Below are 21541 nucleotides of genomic sequence, written 5' to 3' on the forward strand. Positions count from 1 at the left end.
GAAAGTAGTACAAAAAGCATTGAGTCAACTTTCTCCTTTGGTTCTGTCCAGACTACACAGTGAAAAGGCAGGCTTCTTGGTATGCATGTTTTGTAAAGATATAGAATCATAGTTATGGTGTTTTGTTTAGTTTTTAAATAGAATGTTTGGGTTTCCAATTTTGGGTGGTTGTTTTCTGTGTAAATGAGGTGGTCAGGACAGGAGGCAGGCTGCTCCTGACACTCTCTTCTCCTTACTCAGATTCATCCCATTAAAATCAGTTGACTTCTGCTTATGCCAGGATGTGATAACTCACTTTGTGGTTCAGTCCCCTCTCCCCCGCAGACTTTCCAAATCTTGCTTCTCCCTTCTCTCCCACTTCGGATTTTGGCTGGGCAAAATCCACGGGAGAGAGGAAGCAGATGGTTGGAGAAGCATACACATCCACAATTATAATTGTGTAAAGCTCTTTTTTTAAGAAAGTAGTACAAAAAGCATTGAGTCAACTTTCTCCTTTGGTTCTGTCCAGACTACACAGTGAAAAGGCAGGCTTCTTGGTATGCATGTTTTGTAAAGATATAGAATCATAGTTATGGTGTTTTGTTTAGTTTTTAAATAGAATGTTTGGGTTTCCAATTTTGGGTGGTTGTTTTCTGTGTAAATGAGGTGGTCAGGACAGGAGGCAGGCTGCTCCTGACAATCTCTTCTCCTTACTCAGATTCATCCCATTAAAATCAGTTGACTTCTGCTTATGCCAGGATGTGATAACTCACTTTGTGGTTCAGTCCCCTCTCCCCCGCAGACTTTCCAAATCTTGCTTCTCCCTTCTCTCCCACTTCGGATTTTGGCTGGGCAAAATCCACGGGAGAGATTGATGGGGCAGTGGAGCAATCCATCCTGACAGCAGTGCTGAAGTTGTGTCGGTGGGGAACACACACAGCTCATGTGTGAGAATCCTGAAATCCTGCTGAGCAGGAGAGACATGCTTAGGAATCGTTCCTGTCAGACAAACGGTTAGCAGGGTCTGTTTTGCTGTTGCCAGTACTGATCTTTTAAAAATTCTTTTGAAATCTAACATACTACAGAGTAGCTTGAGTGAGTTTGTATTGTCTGGTTCTTTTTCTACAACCATAATAAGAAGGAAATGTCTGCACATGACCTAATACAACCTCCTCCTCAAAGCAGAGCCAACTTCAAAGTTAGATCAGGTTGCTCAAGGCCTCATCAAGTTGAGTTCTGAGCATCTCCACTGGATCATATAGTTTTGTTGGTTTTAATTTGTAGTGTGGATCACCATGTACTGTTTCCATTTTGCAGTGAGCTTCTCCAGTTTATAACAAGTGGTCCCATTGTTGGTATGGAAATCTTAGGAGATGATGCAGTTTGTAAATGGAAAACATTACTGGGGCCAGCAAACTCTGCAGTGGCTCAGACTGATGCACCAGACAGCATTAGAGCGAACTTTGGACATGATGGCCTAAGAAATGCAGCTCATGGCCCAGATTCGGTTGCTTCAGCTGCTCAAGTAAGTTTTTGACTGTTTGTTGACTGAGGTTTATTTTTACTTTATCTGGTAACGGCTGGGTCAGGAATTCCTCATTTTTTTCCCCACTTGCATTCAGAACTAGTTTAAATATTCTTCATGGATCCTTTTTAGCATGGAAAAATAAACTGTCTGAAAACAGAAATCTTGTTTCTTTCTGTCACGAAGGGGAACTGTGGGCACTTTGGTCAGGAGAGCATGCCTGGTTTTTTAATGTCTTCTGTACATCACAAACATTGAGTTAATTGCACAGTCTGTGTAATCTACCTATAGCCTACCAATGTTGGTCATAAAAAGAAAGGGATTAAACAATTAAATCCTTTTGTGCCCTGCTGTGTTTTGCTTATCTGTTCTCCTCCACAGTCCTCACTAGTCCTCTGCCTGCAGCCTACTTTCCTCTGCTGTTATTGTTCAGAATGAATAATTATGAAAACAGGCCACTTTGTAGTGCTTTGTGTTTTGAGAGGTAATACAGTGGGCTTGGCTTTAAGGAGTTTGGTTCTCTTTTGCTTTGTTTGCAGTGTGTCTTTCCTTAGTGCTAAGAAAAAAACCCTGGGACTGAGTGATAGGTATTACTAGCATTTCTACAGAATTGAGGTGACTATTTGTGGGTGTTGTTGTGGGGTAGATATGCTGATAAATGGTGGGAAGAATAAGGTTTACCTGATGATTGGATGTAAGGAAAAATTTCTTTACTGAAAGAGTGGTGAAACATTGGAACAGGCTGCCCAGGGAAGTGGTTGAGTCCCCATCCCTGGAGGTATTTAAAAGACGAGTAGATGAGGCACTTCGGGACATGGTTTAGTGGGCATGGTGGTGTTGGGTTGATGGTTGGACTCGATGATCTTAGAGGTCTTTTCCAACCTCAATGATTCTATGATTCTATGATTGATTGGTATTGTGCTGTGGTATCTTAGCTCTGGACCAGCAGGGAAAAGATACCAGTTGTTGCTTCCTTGATCCTAGTCTTTCCTCTATTTAAATTGGAACAGCTGCTATAGCACAGCTGGAGAGAGACGTGCCCCGGAATACCTAATAAGCTGCCAAGTACTGTAGACTAGAAGATATACGTAGAGACTATATCCTGGTGGTGAGGACGGATCTCGTCAGCCTCTTCTTCTGGCTGGCTGTTAGACTGCGTGGCATAGGAAGCTAACTGCAAAGTGAAGGCAGTTTTCTGCTGGTCAAGCACTCATCTCGCTTATCTGCACCGTGCCTGGGCTGCTGGATCCTCTCCGTGTGCCTCTGGTTTTGACAAGAAATCATATGCTGGACCTGAAGTACTTTTTCTGCTGGCAGACTTGATGAAGATGGTACAGAGTCAGAAAGAGTTTGGACGAAATTGATCTTTTCTAATGAAGAGGAATTACAGTCAGAAAAATCTTTGTAGTTCTGGTTAAACAGCTAGATGTCTTCATAGATAAGGGTGAAAGTTTCTCTTTGTTCCTGTGTACTGCCATGACAACTGTGCCAGCTTTTGAACTGAGAGTGCAGGAAAGAGTATCTATTAGCATAAAATTTTTATTAGAAGCATAAGTATGTGCTTTGGCTTAAGTTTGTTGTTCTTTTTGCATTTCATTATTTTTGAAATGCTGTTTGAAGGCCCCATTCATCTGCAGCATTTTTATGACCGTGGGATTATTTTGCTGAATTTTTTCAGATGTGTGTATTGTTGTGGTGTTACTGATACCAACCTTCAATAAATCAACCAAAATTGTGAATTTAGTACCCCTGTGCCTTTTTTAATTTAGTAGGCCCAGTATTATATGGCTGTATAGCAGTTGCCATGGAACCTAGTTGGCTGCACCTTGCAGAAGCTTTGCTGAAAAGAAAGAAATATAAGATAAAGGGACCTAAACAAACTTTTCTGAAGGAGAACTGAAGTCTCAGCCACATTTAATGAATGTATTGTAAACTGAACAGTTAGTGTGAAAGACTGCGTTGTTCTTTTGGGGGCTAAATGACAAGTGAAAGTATGCCTGTGGTATACTCTAAGCTGGTGTCTCTATGCAGGCCAAATTTTGGAATTTCTTTAGATCAGGAAGAGCAGGAAAGGAAAAGAATTTTCTTTTTAAGGCTCCACTTGGTTATAGTTTGGCATTTCATTATCTTAGTCCTTCAGCATTATTTAGTTACTTTACTTTTATGACTTTTAATGGATAAAACAAAGTATTAAATATTGTAAATATTTTGCTGCCTTTTCCTGGATGCTTCTTTTAGAGTAAACATTAGTTAACAGAGTGGGACAAGGTCTTTGAAGCATGCAGCATTTTATCAGTAGAAGGATGTAGGAAATGAACCCTTTTGTCTCAGATATGCCCACTTAAAATGTGGGTTATTTGCTAGGAGAAAAACAAAAACCATTTTCCTTTCTATTGAAAGATCCACTAGTTTGAATTCTATAATTGTTCAAGTAAGGATTACAGCAAACGGCAAAGAGCCAAAAACTGAAAAATAGCAAAGACCAATCCCTATTCCGTCTGAATTGAGCTAATAAATTAAATGAGACAATTCCAGGAAATGGCCTTTAGCACTGCTACTGTTACACAGGAAAAAAATCAGATAGTCCCTTCTATTGAAAGATCCACTAGTTTGAATTCTATAATTGTTCAAGTAAGGATTACAGGAATCGTCAGAGTGCCATGAGCTGAAGACTGGGAGATAGCTATGTCTATTCCGTCTGAATTGAGCTAATAAATTAAATGAGACAATTCCAGGAAATGGCCTTTAGCACTGCTACTGTTACACAGGAAAAAAATCAGATAGATTTGGTAGTAGTATTTCCAGGATGTTATTATTTCCCTTAAATAGAAATTTATCAATTCTTTTACTGAATTTGACCAATAGGTCTGAAATGAAATCTGTGTTTGGAGCATTTGACTAATGTTAATTGGCAGATTGTGTAACATATGTGAATAAATGGTATGGAAAAAGTGTGAAGCTGGCAGTGAACAATGAAAAAATACACTGAGGAAAGAAACCTGGCTGTCAAGCTCACTCCAATATGGTCTAAGACCCAAGCTATATGATACTTGAGTAGTAGTGATGGTGGGAGGAAAGGAAGTGATTGGAGGCAAAGAGGTTCTTTTGATTCATCCCAGAAATCAGAGCAATTGAGTTCATCAGCTTCAATTCAGTAAGATTAAAAAAAAAAATAGAGTCAATAAGGCAGGAGGAGTGAGTCAACAATTTTAGAGAAAGTTTAGTTGTTTAAGACAAAGGGAAAAATTGTAAACAAATGAGATGGAGGTCAGTTTTCTATATGGAGAGAAAACAGTGAAAAATGGATGGTAGTTGCATTTTTGCTCATATAGTGGAATAGATGATGTGAAAAGAGGGAAGATAAAATATGTGTATATGGGAGTGGATTTGGGAAAGATACTGAGGAAAGAGAGAGAGAATTCAGAAAGCTGGGAACACCTCTACCAAATGATTGTGGCAGCAGCATTTTGAATGCTCTGAATGGAAACGGATTGTGTTGCAGAAATGAAAAGAAAGACATTGCAAGAAATATTCAAATCTTGCTTTTATGATTGTAGCAATGGTGCCAGAGAGGGAAAGATATATTTGAGATAATATTATAGGGAAAAAGCATTTGTAGCACAAAAATCTATAATTAAGGTTTATCTTCTGTGATTATGGATACTTCAGATGTTGTTACTTATGATAAAAGCTGATGTATGCAGCTAGATCAATCTAAAATGTATTTAATTACAATTGTTTTCAGGAGCTGGAGTTGTTCTTTCCCTCCAGTGGAGGTCGCGGACCAGTCAACAGTGCAAAATTCACAAACTGTACTTGTTGCATTATTAAGCCTCATGCAGTTAATGAAGGTAAGCAATGCAGATAGTGGAGGTGAAAGCAATGTGTGCTTCATTGTATCCATGATCATTCCTGTGCCCTTTTTGGGAGAATCAGACTGCAAGAGCACAGGGTATATTTCATAGTACATGCAAAAGTATACAGATACATTGTCTTTCATACACCTTTAGTATTTCTGCAGTTCAGTTCCATGTGGAGTGGGTCGTGTGCTTTCCATGTGGATACTTGTTAATTTCAGAATAAGAAGAGAGAGGTGAAAAAAAGAAGGATAAAAATATACATGAGGTTTGATGAATCTTACTGTGACAGCTTACCATGTCCTTGCTCCTGTCTGCCCACCACACTCATCTGCTGGAGGTTAGCATCCTCACAGCAGGGTGAAAGCAGGACACCTGGCCATATTGCAGGACCTTCCACTCACCCAGTAACACATTGCATTAAAACTACTCGCAAAGGGAGATTTGTGCTGATATGAATCTTGTTCTGTTAAATGCAGTGGGGATGGAAAGTAGAAGACTTGTTTACTCTAGGAAAGTGAGCCAAAGACCTAAAGCATTTGTTGGACTTCATGATGCTTTCTGTGCTGGAGAATGCCCTGTGAGCTCACCACATGAGTATTGGAAATGTTTAATGCCCAACTGTTACCATGCAAAAATAATCTCACTTTTGTGTCTTGTACTTAGATACAGGAGCATGTGTAGGAGCAGTGAGTGCGGTAAAATATTTTGGCTCTGGCACTGCAACAGTATTTTTGAGTGCAGAATAAACATTGCCATGTGAAAGCATTGAGATTTTTCTTAGTAGGATGCAGAGCACACTGCAACGTTTTAATCACTTCTCTGTGGATAGCTGAAATGGAAACAGCAGAAGTGGCCGTAGCAGTTTCCAGGCCTTTCACACCTCAAGTGGGATGTCTGGAGAGCTTGCTGAAAAAAAATGGCTTTCACAAGAAAGTCTCTCACACTCACTGCTGATAATATGCCTGTTATCTCTTTGAGGCCTTGCATGGTATCTGCTACCGATAAGTCTGCCATGCAGCAAAGACAGAGTGATGTTTCTTTTACAGAAACATGGGCAGCAGCTGGGACTATGATCTTACCTAGCTAAATGTTTGCAGAGGACAAACTTTTCCGTGGCAGGATTGTTAAGGTCCTTAATTTGATTGTGAAAATAGCAAAGTGGATGGCTTGGGCTGTGCTTTCGTATACTTAAGATATAATTTCTATTACATATGGGGCCTCAGACTCTCTCTTAGTGACCTCAGGTTGTCCCTTCCTACTTTTAATCTTCTTAATTTCTGTAGATTTCAGTGTGCCCTGTCTGTTACTTTCTTTCTTTTTTCTTGAACCTCAGAATTTTTCTGAATTACCAAAGGACAAATTCTGGCCCTGTTTGCACTCCCCTCTGGGAGTGTGAGTGTCTGGAGGAGGTGGGGGTGGTGAGAGAGAGAAAGAGGTAGGGGTACAGATAAACAGAAAATGTAAGCGCACACTCAGCTTTGCAATGTGAGCACTAGAAAGACTGGACTAAAGTTGAGTTTAATATCCACAATGTAGTCCTTTCTCTCACACCACAGAGGGCTGGAAAGGCAGACCACAGCTGCCAAACAGCAACTAAAATTTGAAAGACAAAGCATACCTTGTGTGAGCATTCTCTGTCCATACAGCTTTGATTACTACCCTCAAGAGAATGAAGAAATAAAAACTGAATTTTCTTTTCTAAGTCAGCAAAGCGTTTTATCAATTTTAAATTAATACCAAGAATGATAGAATTCAGGGACTAGCTATGCTTTTACCTTACGAAGCTCTGTTGTTCCTGCCTGTTTTCTCCAATGTTACTTTGAATGTTTCAAAAGCCACAGGTGCTGCATCTCTTACAGACATTATAAGACTGAGGAGGTCTTGCAAAACTTCCCAGAAGTCTGGCTTCTGACAGGGAGTTAGGGAAGGGAAGAGTCACTGTGGCTGGGCGGTGGCCTCCCTCTTTGGCTGAGAGCGCTGGTGTGGCTTCATATTGCAACTGGACTAGTTCCAACTCTCCAACATCAGCCCAATGGGCCAGGAGTGTCGCAGGGGAGAGGATTTGGCTTTCTTAGCCTGTCCTCTTCTGTCGTCTTTATTCTTTCTCATATTCTTCTTCAGCCTATTTTTGTCAGTAACATCAAAAATATCACCGAGTGGCATCTCTTTTGGTACACTTGGTCTTCTTATAAAGCACTTTGCATCGTCACGGTTGGAAGAACCATGCACAACAGAGTAGAGAGCTGTGCACTAGCTTTGCAACAGTTTTTGGAAGTCTTAATTCTGAAATTACTCCCTTACGATTAAACTACCCGTTTTAAAGTTGAAGGAACATAGCTTTTGCCTCCTATAGATTTTAAAACTTTTAAAGTTTTGAGCATGCTATGTGGCAGTGGCAGGCTGTCTCTATGGAAATGCCACCATTCCTCCTTCCCTGTGCAGACTGTTTTGGAGTCAGGGAATAGCATGCTGAAAGGGTTTGGGGAGACCAAACAATCTGCTCAGGAGAACTCCCAGCTGCCTGTCTGAAACAGGCAGACAAGAAGGGAGAAGCCCAGCTTTAGGGATTAGCGGGCAGAGACATGGCAGTGGAGCAGGCTGGCCCCATGGATTGTGCATCTGTAGGCAAAACGTTTGAGAAAGGAAGGGCTGACCTATTTGGGCTCAGCGATCCGTGACAGAGCGGGGAGGCCCTGCTCATCTCATCTCCCTTTTAACGGCTGTTAGCAGCTGTGTTCAGTGATACCGGGGACGTTCTGGTTATACCAGCAACATCTCCTGTATCTCAGTTGAAGTAGGTGCTATAGCAACTAGTGAGCTGCCCTTTTGGCAAAATTGCATGTAGGAGACTGCGCGGTCTTAAAAATAAGCACCTTGCTTACCCCCAGCAACAATGCTTCTAGCTGTGGCTGTACACCCTGCTGTTTCTGGTGGGGAGAATGTAAGTGGAAACACAGCAGCTGGAGAAGAAAGGAAATCCTGTGTGGCCATCAATGTGAAAAGGTGGTTTGGCAGAGGCATGGAAAGGAATTTATGTGGGTCAAAGCAGCAGAGCCTCTTATGCATTGCAGATTTGATTTGTGCTCCACAAATTTTCAGTATCGAGTATCTAAAAATAAACCTTTTTGCCATTTCCTATGCGCTGCTGAGGCTTTGAACTTGATTATCTAATTACCATGAATATAATCTGTTCATTATACATTTACAATTATGTGAAGTTTCACTTACATACTTGAGCTTATACAGAGCTTTAGTCCTTCTTTCTGCAGAAACATTTGACCAAATTCATGATTTGAATTTTGCTTTCCTGTCCTTTTTCCCAGTGTTTCTTTTTCCTCCAGAGTCCGCTGCATAACTAATTCTTAGAAGGAAGAATCTTCTATTTTTCCATCCTGGAAGATGGTTTGCTTTAACCACAGCTGTAAGCTAGGAGGCTTTTCAGCGAGCTTACCTTGCTGTCAAAAGGCTGGATCTAGTCTCTAGCTTACACTGGTTAATTCTTGGACAGAGTCCTTTCTTAGAAACTGACTTTGATTACCGTAGAGGGTTTATAGGGTTCCTATTCAGTGACAAAGCAGTGGAAAATTACTGTTGGTTTTATCTCTGGCCTTGGTGACCCTCTCCTGACGGGCATACAGAAACATCTGTTGCTAGGTAGCCGCAGCAGCGCAGCCCAACCACCTGTAGCAGGACCTGGCGTAGAGCTCATGCACGTGTAAGTCCTGTAAGCAGGAGTATCGAAAGTGTCTGCCAGGCTGCAGAGGAACCCTGGGGCCTGATAAAGGGTGTCAGGGGAGTTATACAAAGTTTAACTTCAGCTGTCAAGGGTGGTGGTAATGCTGGAGGGGTGGTATCGCCGGCCCTCTAGGAACATGTATCATACGCGCCTCTTAAAGAAGTAAGGCAATAGCTATTTTGTCAGTCTGGTGTCAGCATAACATCTTCTGAGGAGGATCAGAGATGGGAAAACAGCTGGGAAGGCCATTAAAGGCAATGTAGCCTAGTGCTCCGGACTAGACAGCTTTAGCTCATTCCCTAGCAGCTCCTCCCGGTGGAGATGAAGCACTTCCCTGGCTGGCTGGAAAGTTGGCAGTGGTGAGGTGGTTGTATTTTAACTCTGAAGAGGGTTTGCAAGAGCAGTCTAATTCCTCTTTATTGGGAACTGGAAGAATGCAAAAGCAACCTGATGCTACTCCATGCAGACTTGTTCTGACCAGGGGTGTGTCGGGGAGACACGATGTGGTTTGACCCCTCTAGAATCTGCCACGCTTTTCAGTGTCTTTTAGCCTCCTCCTTCTCTTCTCCTGAGACCAGTTTTCAGTTGAGGAGGATGGTAACTAGTAAGCACAGCTCCTCAGTGTGTTGATTAGGGGTAGGGCTTAATTGTTTAATAATTGGAGAGTTTTAGTGTGGATCTGTGTTCTGTAACCCACTTGTTTCTTGTGCATGGAGCTTCTGATACAAGGTCACAGTTGCAATCATTTAGACATTCTCTTTTTGTAATTCTTCTCATGTTATTAGATCTGGAGGTATTAGCAGTAGTGCTCAGAAGCCAAAACTGTAAATACACCAAAATGGATGAACTTCAGCTTAATGCCCTGAGAACAGTTATGACTCGACTGTTTTGTTGGCAGGAATAGCACCTTGTAGATCACTGGGTGGGATTAACTTTAATGTATTTATGTGTAACAGTTTAGTCATGTTTGCTGTAGGAATTAGAATTTGGTATTTCACGACTGGTTTAAAGTGTCTTTGATGTGGCTTTTACTTAATTCCTTTGAAAAATGAGCAGGGAACAAAACTATGAAAGTAGTGACGATGAGGCTATGAAGACTGAGGTCAGAAGTTTGTTGTATTTCACATTTTGTACTTAGGTTACAGCACGGAGCTTGAGAGGTGAAAACCTGCCCTCCTTTTCTGCACTCCCAAGCTGAGACATGGGTTCTCATAAAGTTAGAGTTTTGTCAAAAACAAATTTGGGGCTAGAACTGTGCCACAAACTTGAAAAGCAAACCCGCTAATCAGGACTTCATTGGACCTGATGCAAACTGGAAGGCCTGCCTAGAGGTAAGGAAGCCTCTGTGGTCTTGAGGGCTCCTAGATGTGAGACTGGCTATCCAGACAGGTTTGTTCTCCTAGTATGTGTTAAGCTTGAGATTTTGTTCTAACATTGCTGGTAAGTTAAACCCTTGTCCCTCTTTTGTAATAAAAAAAAAAAAAATTATAAGTTACAGTGCTGTCTTCCACATTTTTCTTCAACTAAAATTTAAGTTTCATAGAAAACAAAAGGAGCAGGAGTGGGTTCTTCCCAAGTGGAAGAGATATTCTGTGGAAATGTGGTTTTAGACCACATTTGAGTGGATGATAAAGCTTAGAGAGCGCTCCTATCTTAACTTAATACCTACTGGACTGCTTTAGAAATTCATAGACCTTTATATTGATCAACAAAATGCTGCATGACAGGTAACCATATGATTCGTATTTCCTTGTTTATGCAAAGACTTAGAAAAACTTTATTTGAGAGAGTAGTTCCTCGTTCCAGAGACAAACCTAACTTTGACAAAAAGAATACCAAGGGTAGTAGTTCTGTCTCAAGCAGGTACAGAAACAGTATTTACTTAAGTAGGATCTCAAATGAAGTTACTTTACAAGAGAGAGTGGGTAGAGAAGGACTAAAATCCAGCATTTTAGTAGATTATATGTTTGACTGCAAACAACTGAAGAGCTGTTCCTGACACGCAATATACTTGTTGCTCTTTGAAAGAGAGAAGGCATCACTGTGAAAATGTCCAATTGACCTCTGTAGTGTGCTAAGTATAGTTACATGTATGTAGTTAGGAAAGGAAATAAGCTGGCAAAGAAAAAGAGGATGGGATAGAAGAGGTGCAAATCTGTCATCATTCTCAGGAGTAGGTATCTATATCATTGTTTTTTATCACGATGATTTGTATTCATTAGATAAGATTTTTTAAAATTATAAACAAACTCTGGAAATCTTTTTTTTCCACCCTGGGTTTTTAGACATAAGTTTGAGTAACTCATTATTTTGATTTTCAGGAAGCTTAGAAGTAGAACAAGGTTTTTCAGAAAGCTCTTTTCTCATACTTGAGAAAAAATGAGTAAAGCAATTTTCTCATAAGTAATCTGAAAGTATACCTTCTGTCTGTGATAAATATTCATAATAGAAAGGTGAAGTGCAGATGCTGTGGACTTCACCTCATTGTAGGCAGAACTTTTCTTTGTATCTTGTCTACAAGGTTGAGTACAAAGGGGCATCAGTGATAGCCTCGATACACTTAACAATTAGAAGTCTGGAAGGAGCTATTTGAAGATAGAATCTGGAAATGGAAAAAAAAGTGGGATGAACACAAATCTTTGCAGATGCTTCGAAGAAGTACAGTGGATTGTTTGAGAGGTGGCCTCTGGATAGTCCCACATGCAATATGGCAATCTTAGTGCTGCAGTCATGGGAAAGCTACCTAGTAAAGCACTATGCTTTCAGATGCAGGCGTGTTTTTGCAGACAGATTTGCCCAGGCAGAAGACATATTTATGCAAAATTAAATGCACTTTGTTTCTTATGTTTTCCTTGAATATATTGTATATGTAGGGTGTTGAAGCATTTGGTGGTGTCTGGTGGTGCTGTTTTTTTTTGTTTGGTTGGTTGGTTTTGTTCTCTTTAGAGAAGCTAGGAAAGTGATTATAATAAAAGCAACCTTTACCACTTTATCACTGTTTTTTAGAAAAAAATTTAGCTTCCACGAGAACAGTAGTCCATCCACTTCCATCTGTGTTTTAAATTCTTTTCTGTAGTTGTAATGATGGATATTCCTTGCTTGGGATGTTTGTTTTTGAAACGAAGCCTATGTTGTTTCTTGATTATTTCCTGCATAAAGTTTTAGCAGCTTGGCATTGGCTTCTCAACTTAGACTGACTTTGGATTTCAGTGGCTAGTGGGGAAGTGACGTTTATTTTTTCAAAGTATGAAAAATATATTTTACATTTGAATTGATTAAGGTAGAGGGGGAGGTGACCTGAATCTGGAAATCCTTTCTGACAGTTTGAGACTGGAAGGAAGAGGAGGAGGTATACTTCAGGGAAAAAAAACAGATCAAATGGCACAGCCAATCCTTACTGAAGCTTAGAAGTATCCTCCTACTACTGGAAAGAGAGTGTTTCCCAGTTGTGTTCAGTAGACTTATATTAGTGGTGCTCCTGTTGCTGAAAATCATCTCTGTGCAGGGATGATGGTGTTAACATAAAAAAAGACATTAGGAATGAGTGTTTTATTACTGCATTTTGGGATTTTTATTCTTAAAGGGTTAGAGAAAAGTTAACTCTAAGACTGGTCTGGGGAATTTCAGGCTAATGAAACTTCTTTCATACCAAGGAAACTGATGAATCAAGAGTCTATTTAATTTCATTTAAACCACTTAGATAGTGATGATATGATGGACATTTACCAGCATGTCTTTTTTGAAGGAAAATATGCTTCGCTGATCTCTGAATTCTCTAAGTATGCTTTCCATAAAGGAAGGTAAAACAGAGCCAGATAGTCTAGTTCACTTGAATATTAGTGCCTTCGTCAAAGTCTCTTGCTGTTAGGAAACGAAAATTTTCCTTTATTGAAGTAATTCGTATGTTTAGATCTGTGCAGCATAGGCATCTGCATAGCTTTAAATGTTTTCCTGAGCATTGGACTGGACATGAGCACATCAAATTAAAAGGGCTTTACAAGTGAAATCTTGTCACCCATCCTTGGGCCAGTTCTTGTCAATATTGTCATTAATGACTCGGATGGGGAAGGACAGAGCATGCTTGCAGTGTTTTGCACATGGTACCAAGTGCCTGCTACAGTTTTGGAGGATGCGATTAGAATTCAGAACATTCCTGATGAACTGCAGAAATGAAGCAATGTGAAGAGGATGAAACTGAATGTAAACAACTGCATAGCACTACCATGGAGGAGGGAAAATAAATGCACACATACAAAATAGAGAAGAACTGGCAGGGTGTCAGTGAAAAGTCTGTAGAGAAATGGTTGGAATAGTGGTATATCATAAGCACAATCAGTGTTCACAATGTTGGACATGCTTTGTTTAGGTTTTTTTCAGTAACTAGTTCTGCTGAGTGCTGGTGAGAACCCAACTTGTGTACCATGTCCAGTTTCTGGGCACTCTGTTTCAAAAATAACATAATCAGCTGAGAGCAAAAAGAATAAGAGATTTAGCCAATGAAAAGTTGATGAAAACTTGAAGGGTTTTGTTTATTTAACCTGAGATGGAAAAGACGGGGATATACAGCTTTCTATGTGTAAATTTGGAAAATATGTGCAGATTTACTAATTTAGATGAAAGAAGATTTAATCTAATCATTAAGGAAAACTTCGAAGTATATCACTGGCCTGATATCTGGGGATGTAATGGAACCTTTGTTACCAGAAGTTTTTGAGAACACTTTAGAAAAATTAAAAAAATGCAGCCACACATAGTCTAACTTCACTGTAGCTATGAGCAAAAGATAAATATCTTGAAGTCTCTTCTCCTACTGCCCTTTTCAAATTAGAGCATAAGGAGAAAGGCAAGGCATTAGGTCTGAAGAGAGCCAAGACACAGAATGTAGGAAAATGTGATAGTCTTTTGCCAAGTCAAAAATAAATGATAGAGCTTACAGTATATTTACTATTGATCTAGGACAGTGAGTTGGCAAACCTTCCACAGGAAGTGGAATATAAAATTAGTAAAGGCTGGAACAGATTATAGGGGATCTCCTGAGGGTTTTAACCTCCAGACTTAAGTTAATTGACAGTGCAATAGTAGATTAAAATTATTGTTTATAATCATGGACTAATGCACACTACAAGGCATAATTTTAACCATTTCCTCTGTGTAACTGTAACCATTCATGAAAAGTCCCATGCACAGTGTCAGTAGGGATAACCAGAAAAAAGAAAGAAGTATTAGTAAGCGTACAAATGGTTTGAATTATAATACTGAATGCCATCATATAATCCAAGATAATGAACAACTCCAAAGAAAGAAGTAAAAAGAAAAACAAACCGGATATCTCTTTTTAAGCTTTCTCTTAGCACAAGAACAATGAAAGACACAAACCAAAGCCTTTCTGGTTTTTGTAAATATACAGCCATCAGTTTGAGTTCAGCATAACTGTTGCAGAGGTATTGATCTTTCCTTTTTAATCTTTCTTTCTTCCTCAAATTCCCTTCTCAAATGGCACACACTGCACAGCCAAATTGCTGGATACTTTCTGTAGCCTGGCTGTGATCTTTGACTTGAATTTCTGTACGGGTTTTTGTATCTGAATTTTAAGTGTGACTCTTTCCATGTGTTCCCATGCAAGAACTCCCAGAACTGTTTTTTTTCCCTACAGTTTTTCATCATTTTGTGTCTTAATGCCCTGTCTGGCATTCACAAGTGTGGTCTTGCCTTGTTCATAGTGGTTCAGAAAGTTGCAGCTGGGATTAAGTCTTTGAACCTTCCACCCCTTTTGAATCTTTCTGTTGGTTCCCATTCTCAGTCGCTCAACCGTTTTGGTTTCAAGGTCCCCTATAAGATTTACTGTCTCTATGCATGATTTTTCTTGTGCTAGCAAAATGCTGACTTCTATTCTCCAGTAAAGCAGTGGTGATATCTTTTGTCTTCATCCTTTTAGTATTTTCAGATGAATATTGTTTGTAAAGATTCTCACCAGTGCTGCAGTGTTGACAGAGTTCTCCATAAATATCTGTAAAGCCGCCCTTCAAACTTCTTAAGGTTCTTCTTTAATACAATGCCTAGAGAGAAATGAGGAATGATGGAAAATCTTGGATTCTATCACTATGAACAATATTCTCTCATCATTTCCTCACATGTTCCTCTTTATCTTCTGTCTGCATCCACTTGTACTTTTTTGCACCTCATGGTTAGGCTAGGTAGCTTTTGAGCCCCCCTTCTCCTCTCTGTTGGCCCAGTGTGTGTTGCTCAGGAGACCCTCTGTGACTCACTTCTTTGTGCTCCAGAGTACAAATACAAAAATGACTGGATATCTTTTTTCATACAGTACACAGCAAGGCTGGGAGATCAATAGCTGCAGATTATCACTATGGCCAAACTTTTGGGGAGTCTAGAAATAGCGTATATATGTTGCATAGTAAGAATGCCTAGAGTTACGTTATTTCTAAGTAGAAAAAACTCTCTAAGAGAAGAGATGGATAAACCTTGTTCTTCAGGGGGTAGGTTGATCGGCTGATGGGAAGAAGTGCACTTTTTGAGAAGGACATCTGTCAGCTTCCTACTGCACAGTGTTTTGCAATGTTGTCTGAAACAAAGATTAGTGAGAACTTCAACTGAAGTACATTGCAGGAGGGCCCAGCTCCGAGTCCCACTTTTTCCTCTTTTGGAATTCAGAAAGGACTTTGCTTGGAGTCAAGCCTGATCGTGATTCTCTGGAGTTTTGGGACAGGACTTTAACACTTGGCAATAAAGAATCAGATAATTTCATTATACTGTGAAGCAAAATTGCATTTTAAAATGTCAAAAACAGGCATGAAATGAAATTGCTACGTATAGTTAGTGCTACTTTAAGCACCTGGTACTGGTTACTTCTAGAAATATGTTATTGGATTAGGTGGATCATTGGTCTAATCAGTCACAGCAGTTTGTGTATTCCTGTCAAAAAACTGTTGTCGTTCCAGAGGAATTCTTTTTAATTATTGGAAGGGTATTAAAAAAATGACATATAGAGGTTGAGATGAGGAAGCTAGTTCTTGACTTGCTTTGAAAGCAGTCTAATAAGTCTTGCCTAATAAGCTTTTAACGGTGGAATGGTTAAATTGGGAAACAGGCCAAGAACAAAGGGAAGAGAATGTAACGTCCCTAGTCATAGGGCTGGTGGTTCATAGTGTGCTGGGACTGGCAGGTCCTGGTAACACAGCTGTTACATCCCAATGATTAAAGTGCTGTTAGGTTAAAAGTGACTTTCATGAACTGTTTTGTTTTATCCCAATCCATAATTCTGCAAACAGTTGTAACATTTTTCAGTCTGATGCCTTCACTGCTATTTTCTGCTGCTTAATGAAGTACAATTTTCAAATATTGTGTGTTGTAAAGCAACAAATTGTAGAAGATCAATGTAACTGATGAGGTCTTGGTGCCTTACAATTTTATCTGATTAAAATATGTTGGAAGAATATCTGTTGTGTATTAGATGCGTAGTAACATGATGCTGCCTAGGAGACATAAAGTGTGTGCACGTGTGCGCGCTCTCTCTCTCTCTCTCATGTTTGTTAGGATTAGTACTAAATTCCCCCAGTTGTATTTAGTAATGCTTCTGATTCTTTTGTGCTTTGTGACTGAAAATTCATCATAACTAGTGCCTAATCTGCAGCTTTGATTTGGGTTCTTACTGTAATCACATTTTAAACATGCACTGGTCCTGTTTGAAGGGTCCTTAAAAAGTTGTTTTTTCACTACAGATCTGGATTTTAAAGTTGAAAACAAATTGTCGAAAGCTGCTGAAATGGCACTCTGTCTAATCAGTTCTTCTTTTCCTCAGCCTTATCTGCCCACAAGGGAGAGGACACCTCCCAGTTCAGTCATGCAACTGGCTGAAAGCCTGAAAGAGATCCCAAGCCGAGCCTTGCGCTTCCACTCTTCTGTTGCTTGGGGATTGCCTCTATGCTTTTTGTTTCTATTTTGGTTCAGGTAGAATTTGAAAGGAAAATGTCCCTAGGAGAAGTGATATGTGTATTGCCGAAACTGGGACAAGGGAGGCCAAGTCACTGGATTTGTAGATCTGTGCTGCCACTGGCAACTCGCTTCTCCTCCTGTGCCTCAATTCCCACATCTGGGAAGTGGAGCTAACATCCCGCTTTGCAAACATAAATGAAATCTCATGCCTCTTCTTCAAGGCGCTTTGAATTTTTTTGGCAAGACATCTATCTGTGTATGATGGTGACAGTAATTCCTTTGGTTAAGCCTCCTGGGTGTTGCAGTCGTGGGCAATCTGTCTGGAGCAACAAGGTGCCCTGTTGCTCTGATGAGTGAGAGTGAACTCAGGAATACAATGTAGAGGAAAATCTTGATAAGTTTATCACAGTTAATTATTAAATGAACCTTGTAGTAAAGATCTTTATGCAAAATACATTCCTACTTTGATTTCTATCATTAAAGGAGCCTGTCTCCTCTCTACAGAGAAGAAAAATCTTAATTACTTCAATAGAGAAACAGCCCAGAAAGCTGAATATTTGGGTCCCCCTTTGTTTCTCTAAAACATGGATTTTGCTTACAGCTCGTAAAACTGCCGAGGACGAAAGTTCTGTAAAAAGCAGATCTCCATAGTACCCCAGAACCTGATAACTGATGAGTATTTTAATTAGATTCTTGCCGGCTGTGAAGGCCTATGTGAGTGGCCCATTCTTGACTGATAAAGTGTAAAGAGATCTGGAGATCTGTCTTGCAAAGCAGCTTTCTCATACCAAGGTAGCCTTGTCCCTGCAGGTGGCGGTTGTCGTTTGTCTGCCACTGCCCTTTCTTCCCTCTCTTGGTTTCTTGTGAAGCAGTGGCTGTTGACTGGAGTATTGGCTCTGAAAATCAAGAATGAGGAAATGTTTATGCTCTGTCACAGATTATTTATTCATTTATTTATTTCCTGAATGATCCCCAGCCAGTCACTTTATAAACTGGCCATTCATCCCTCAAGTCAAGACTCTAGGCTGGCTGCTTCACCAGAACCTGTGTGTGGAAGCGTCTGAGCTGCTCAGCCTTTCCAGCAGTGTGGACAAAAAGAAACTAGGCATCTGGTTTCTCTCTCCGACATGGTCTTGCATTTCCTGGGCAAACCTGTCCAAGTCCCTTCATTTTGCTGCTGCAATTATTTTTTTTCACCTTGGAAAAAAAGAGGAAAAATATTTTCGTGGTTTCACAGGAGTGTTATAAGGAAACTTTTGTCAGTGCTAGTGAGCCATGGTGTAACAGTATAGTGGGATGGCAGGAACTGCACCTGCCTCCACTTGTTTCTACATTCTGTAAGCTCAAGGAGCTGCGTGGACTGAATATGTACCAAAATCTGAGGTTTTCCCTTTAGTAGTTTGTAGATTTTTTTGAAGAAGTATGCACTGTTTTATATGTAGAAGATTTTTTCTACATAAACCTTAATGTGAAAATATGGTGGGGGATACTTCAGGGACAGCTTTTTTCATTTTCATTGGTAAATACAATTTTTGAAAGCCCTCCAACTATCTGTCTCATTTACTCAGAGCTTCCACTGACCTTTTCATGTGGTAGGAAGCTCACCAGTCCTCTGCCACAGGTATTAGCAGACTGTGTACAATTTAGGTCTTGAGCGTGCTAGAACCTAGATATCAGATGTGTTTTATTCTCATCTACTAAATTTATGCAGTGCTAAAAATTCGTGCAATTTAAAGACTAGTTAATAAAAGGATTTAATGACCAGGAGTCAAATCCTGCTGTTGTCATTCATTACAAGGTATTCTTCTATGATTAATTCTGCTCTGAATAAATGTCCAGAAATATGTATTTTCTCACAAATTGTACTAAAGGACAGGCATTTACATTCTATAAAAACAGTGATTCTATGAAATTCACTCTCACAGAGTACTGTGCTTGGCTGACATAATCTTTCAAATGGCCTGATCTTGTAAGCACAGGCAAATCTAAAATACACATTCAGTGGTTCTTGTTCTCTGAAGTTTAATGTGTTTTTTTACAATGTCATTCAGTCTTTGAGGATGCATTCTGGAGAGAATGAAGCAAGCAGTACGATCAGCAATAACATACTTGTGAGTTATAACCTTAGAAGCAGTAGTTTATTTTGCACTAACGTGTTTTTCCCCTAGAAGACATGAACTTTTGTGCTGGTTTATTGGGAATATTTATTATCATCCTGCATTGTTTCTAGCTTAAAGTAGGACCCCCACTCTGGTGAACACTGTATAAGAACAGCAAAATAGGCAGCCTGTGCCCCAAACTGATTACTGTTTAAGCATCAGTGTTGCCAGTGGAACTTAATTAAAAATATAAATCTTGATCTTGAAGCAACTGGGTATTTTGCAGTTGATCTGAGAAAAGCAAAGGCTTCACTAATTACCTTTTTCTGGTAGAGATTCAACGGCTGCATGGAATTTAATTGTTTGAAATCGTCAACATGTCACTTTAGATAGAGCATAGAGTATGTGAACTCAGCTGTACTCTCTGCTTCCTCTCACAGCATTACGCAAACACTGGGGTTTTTTGTTTGAAAATAAGTGGTATATTGGCATAAATACCTTCCAGTTGTAAATTCTGCTGAATACTGTCTTTTGCGTGTTTCTTCAGGGCTAGTTGGAAAGATTATAAAAGCCATCATCAATGAAGGATTTCAGATCTCAGCTTTGCAGATGGTAGGTTTCCTTTTGTGTATGTTTTTTCTGATAAACAGAAGTTGGAGAAGTGCTGTGTGCATTTCACATCAATGCACGGGTGTTTTTCTGCAATACAAAACCCTTCTGCAGACTGTGTAGCAATGTTTTGGGATCAGCACTGTCCTTGTGATATTTGTGTTTTATTATTTGATTGATCAGCTGATCTGTTTCTCGTTGCTGGGTGACCTTGAGCCAAGACACTTTACCTCTGTATATCTCATTTTCCCTATAGTTAGAAGGGGGATAATGATATCTGTCTCTTTTTGGAGCAATTTGAGATATCTTTACAAAATGTGCTAGCTAAGATTAGAGAAATGGTTGTTAATATCCTTCCTCAATTTTTTTTAATATATATTTAGTGTGAATTTAGTGGAAGGTTTTTAAAGGTACCTAAAGGATTTTGACACCCTGATCACCCTCAGCAGTTAAAGAACGTTGGCACCGAGATTGTTCCCAAGAGTAGTCCTGTAAGTCCTGCCCTTTGATTTTTGTGAAAGTCTTGAGATCTGAAATCCCCCTATGACTCAAATCCCCACCACAAATGAAGAATAGCCCCTTTCCTTTACTATGCAACAAACAGATCCTCTTGCATGTCTTGGTGGCATCAGCCAACACTACATTGTCTACATATATTTAAGGTGGAAGAAGATACTGTGTGCTGTGTTGCCTGTGGCATCATCGGCTAAGTTGTTGACAAACTTCGTATTGCAGCTGTAAAGCCATTCCTTTTACCTAGTAAAATGTAAAGTATTCTGAATATTTGCTGGTTGAGAAGGGGTGTCTGTCTATTTTTTTTGTTGCTTAAGGCAGACTGGCTAACATTTTTGTTTTCTTAGTTCAACATGGAGCGTGCAAATGTGGAAGAATTTTATGAGATCTACAAAGGTGTCGTCGCTGAATACGTGGTAAGCCTAAGTCTGAGAAGAATCTGTTTAAAAACAAAATATGATTAAACAAGGAAGCGGTCACATCTTTCCTTTTTTGGGATTGTGGTAAGATTTCTTCTAGGAACCTGGTATTGACCAGTTCTAGCTTGTTCTCAAATAAACTAACTCATCTTGAGAATTGTGCTATCTATGTTGTAAGAAAGGAGAGTCTTTTGTGAAAATTGTTCAGCCATAGAATTTGTAAAATACAACAGAGTGAAAAAAACCCCAAAACCCTCAGATAAGACATTTTATTGCAGTAGAGCTATGAGAATGTGTCACATCTGTATCTTTGATTTGATACTGCAATAGTGGCTTGGACCAGAATATATATTTATTATTTTGTTCACAATGGGGCTGCTGTATTTGAATGCTTTCCTAATGACATCTTGACCTATTCTTAAGTTTATTGATCTGACTTGTGTGGATCTTCAGAAAATTTAAGAAGTTTAAGATATGCTGTAATCCCAGTGGACATCTAAGACACTATATATTATTATGCCTTGTTGTACTGTCACATAAAACTTCCTGACTGCAGATAGAACAATGGGAGTACAAGACGATGAGCTTGCATTTCTATATCACCTTCTGTCAGAGGATTTTGGTTCATTTTACAAATAGTAATGAGTTTAACTTCAGTGCCATGCTATGTACTATGCAAATTATCCAAACTAATTTTTAAATGGTTAAATTATTAAAAGTTTTCTACACAGTTACTAATATTACTCCAGACAGTTACTAATATTGCTCTGATAATGACATTTTTATTTTCTTTTTTTTCCCCCTCTATGATTGTTTAGCCTAACTTACTTCAACAGGGTTTGTAGATTTGC

General features: G+C 39.5%; 1 protein-coding gene across 1 annotated transcript in view; it reads left to right on the forward strand.

Annotated features, from left to right (window-relative positions):
• Positions 1 to 21541, forward strand: part of NME7 (NME/NM23 family member 7) — a 75010-nt gene that overhangs the window by 13419 nt on the left and 40050 nt on the right. Inside the window, exons 6-9 of the mRNA XM_009289801.1 lie at positions 1297 to 1504; positions 5250 to 5355; positions 19697 to 19761; positions 20619 to 20687. Coding sequence (XP_009288076.1) covers positions 1297 to 1504; positions 5250 to 5355; positions 19697 to 19761; positions 20619 to 20687 — 448 coding nt within the window. The remainder of the gene's footprint in view (positions 1 to 1296; positions 1505 to 5249; positions 5356 to 19696; positions 19762 to 20618; positions 20688 to 21541) is intronic.

The sequence above is a fragment of the Aptenodytes forsteri genome, unplaced genomic scaffold (assembly GCF_000699145.1).
Source record: "Aptenodytes forsteri isolate BGI_AS27 unplaced genomic scaffold, ASM69914v1 Scaffold61, whole genome shotgun sequence".
NCBI lineage: Eukaryota > Metazoa > Chordata > Aves > Sphenisciformes > Spheniscidae > Aptenodytes > Aptenodytes forsteri.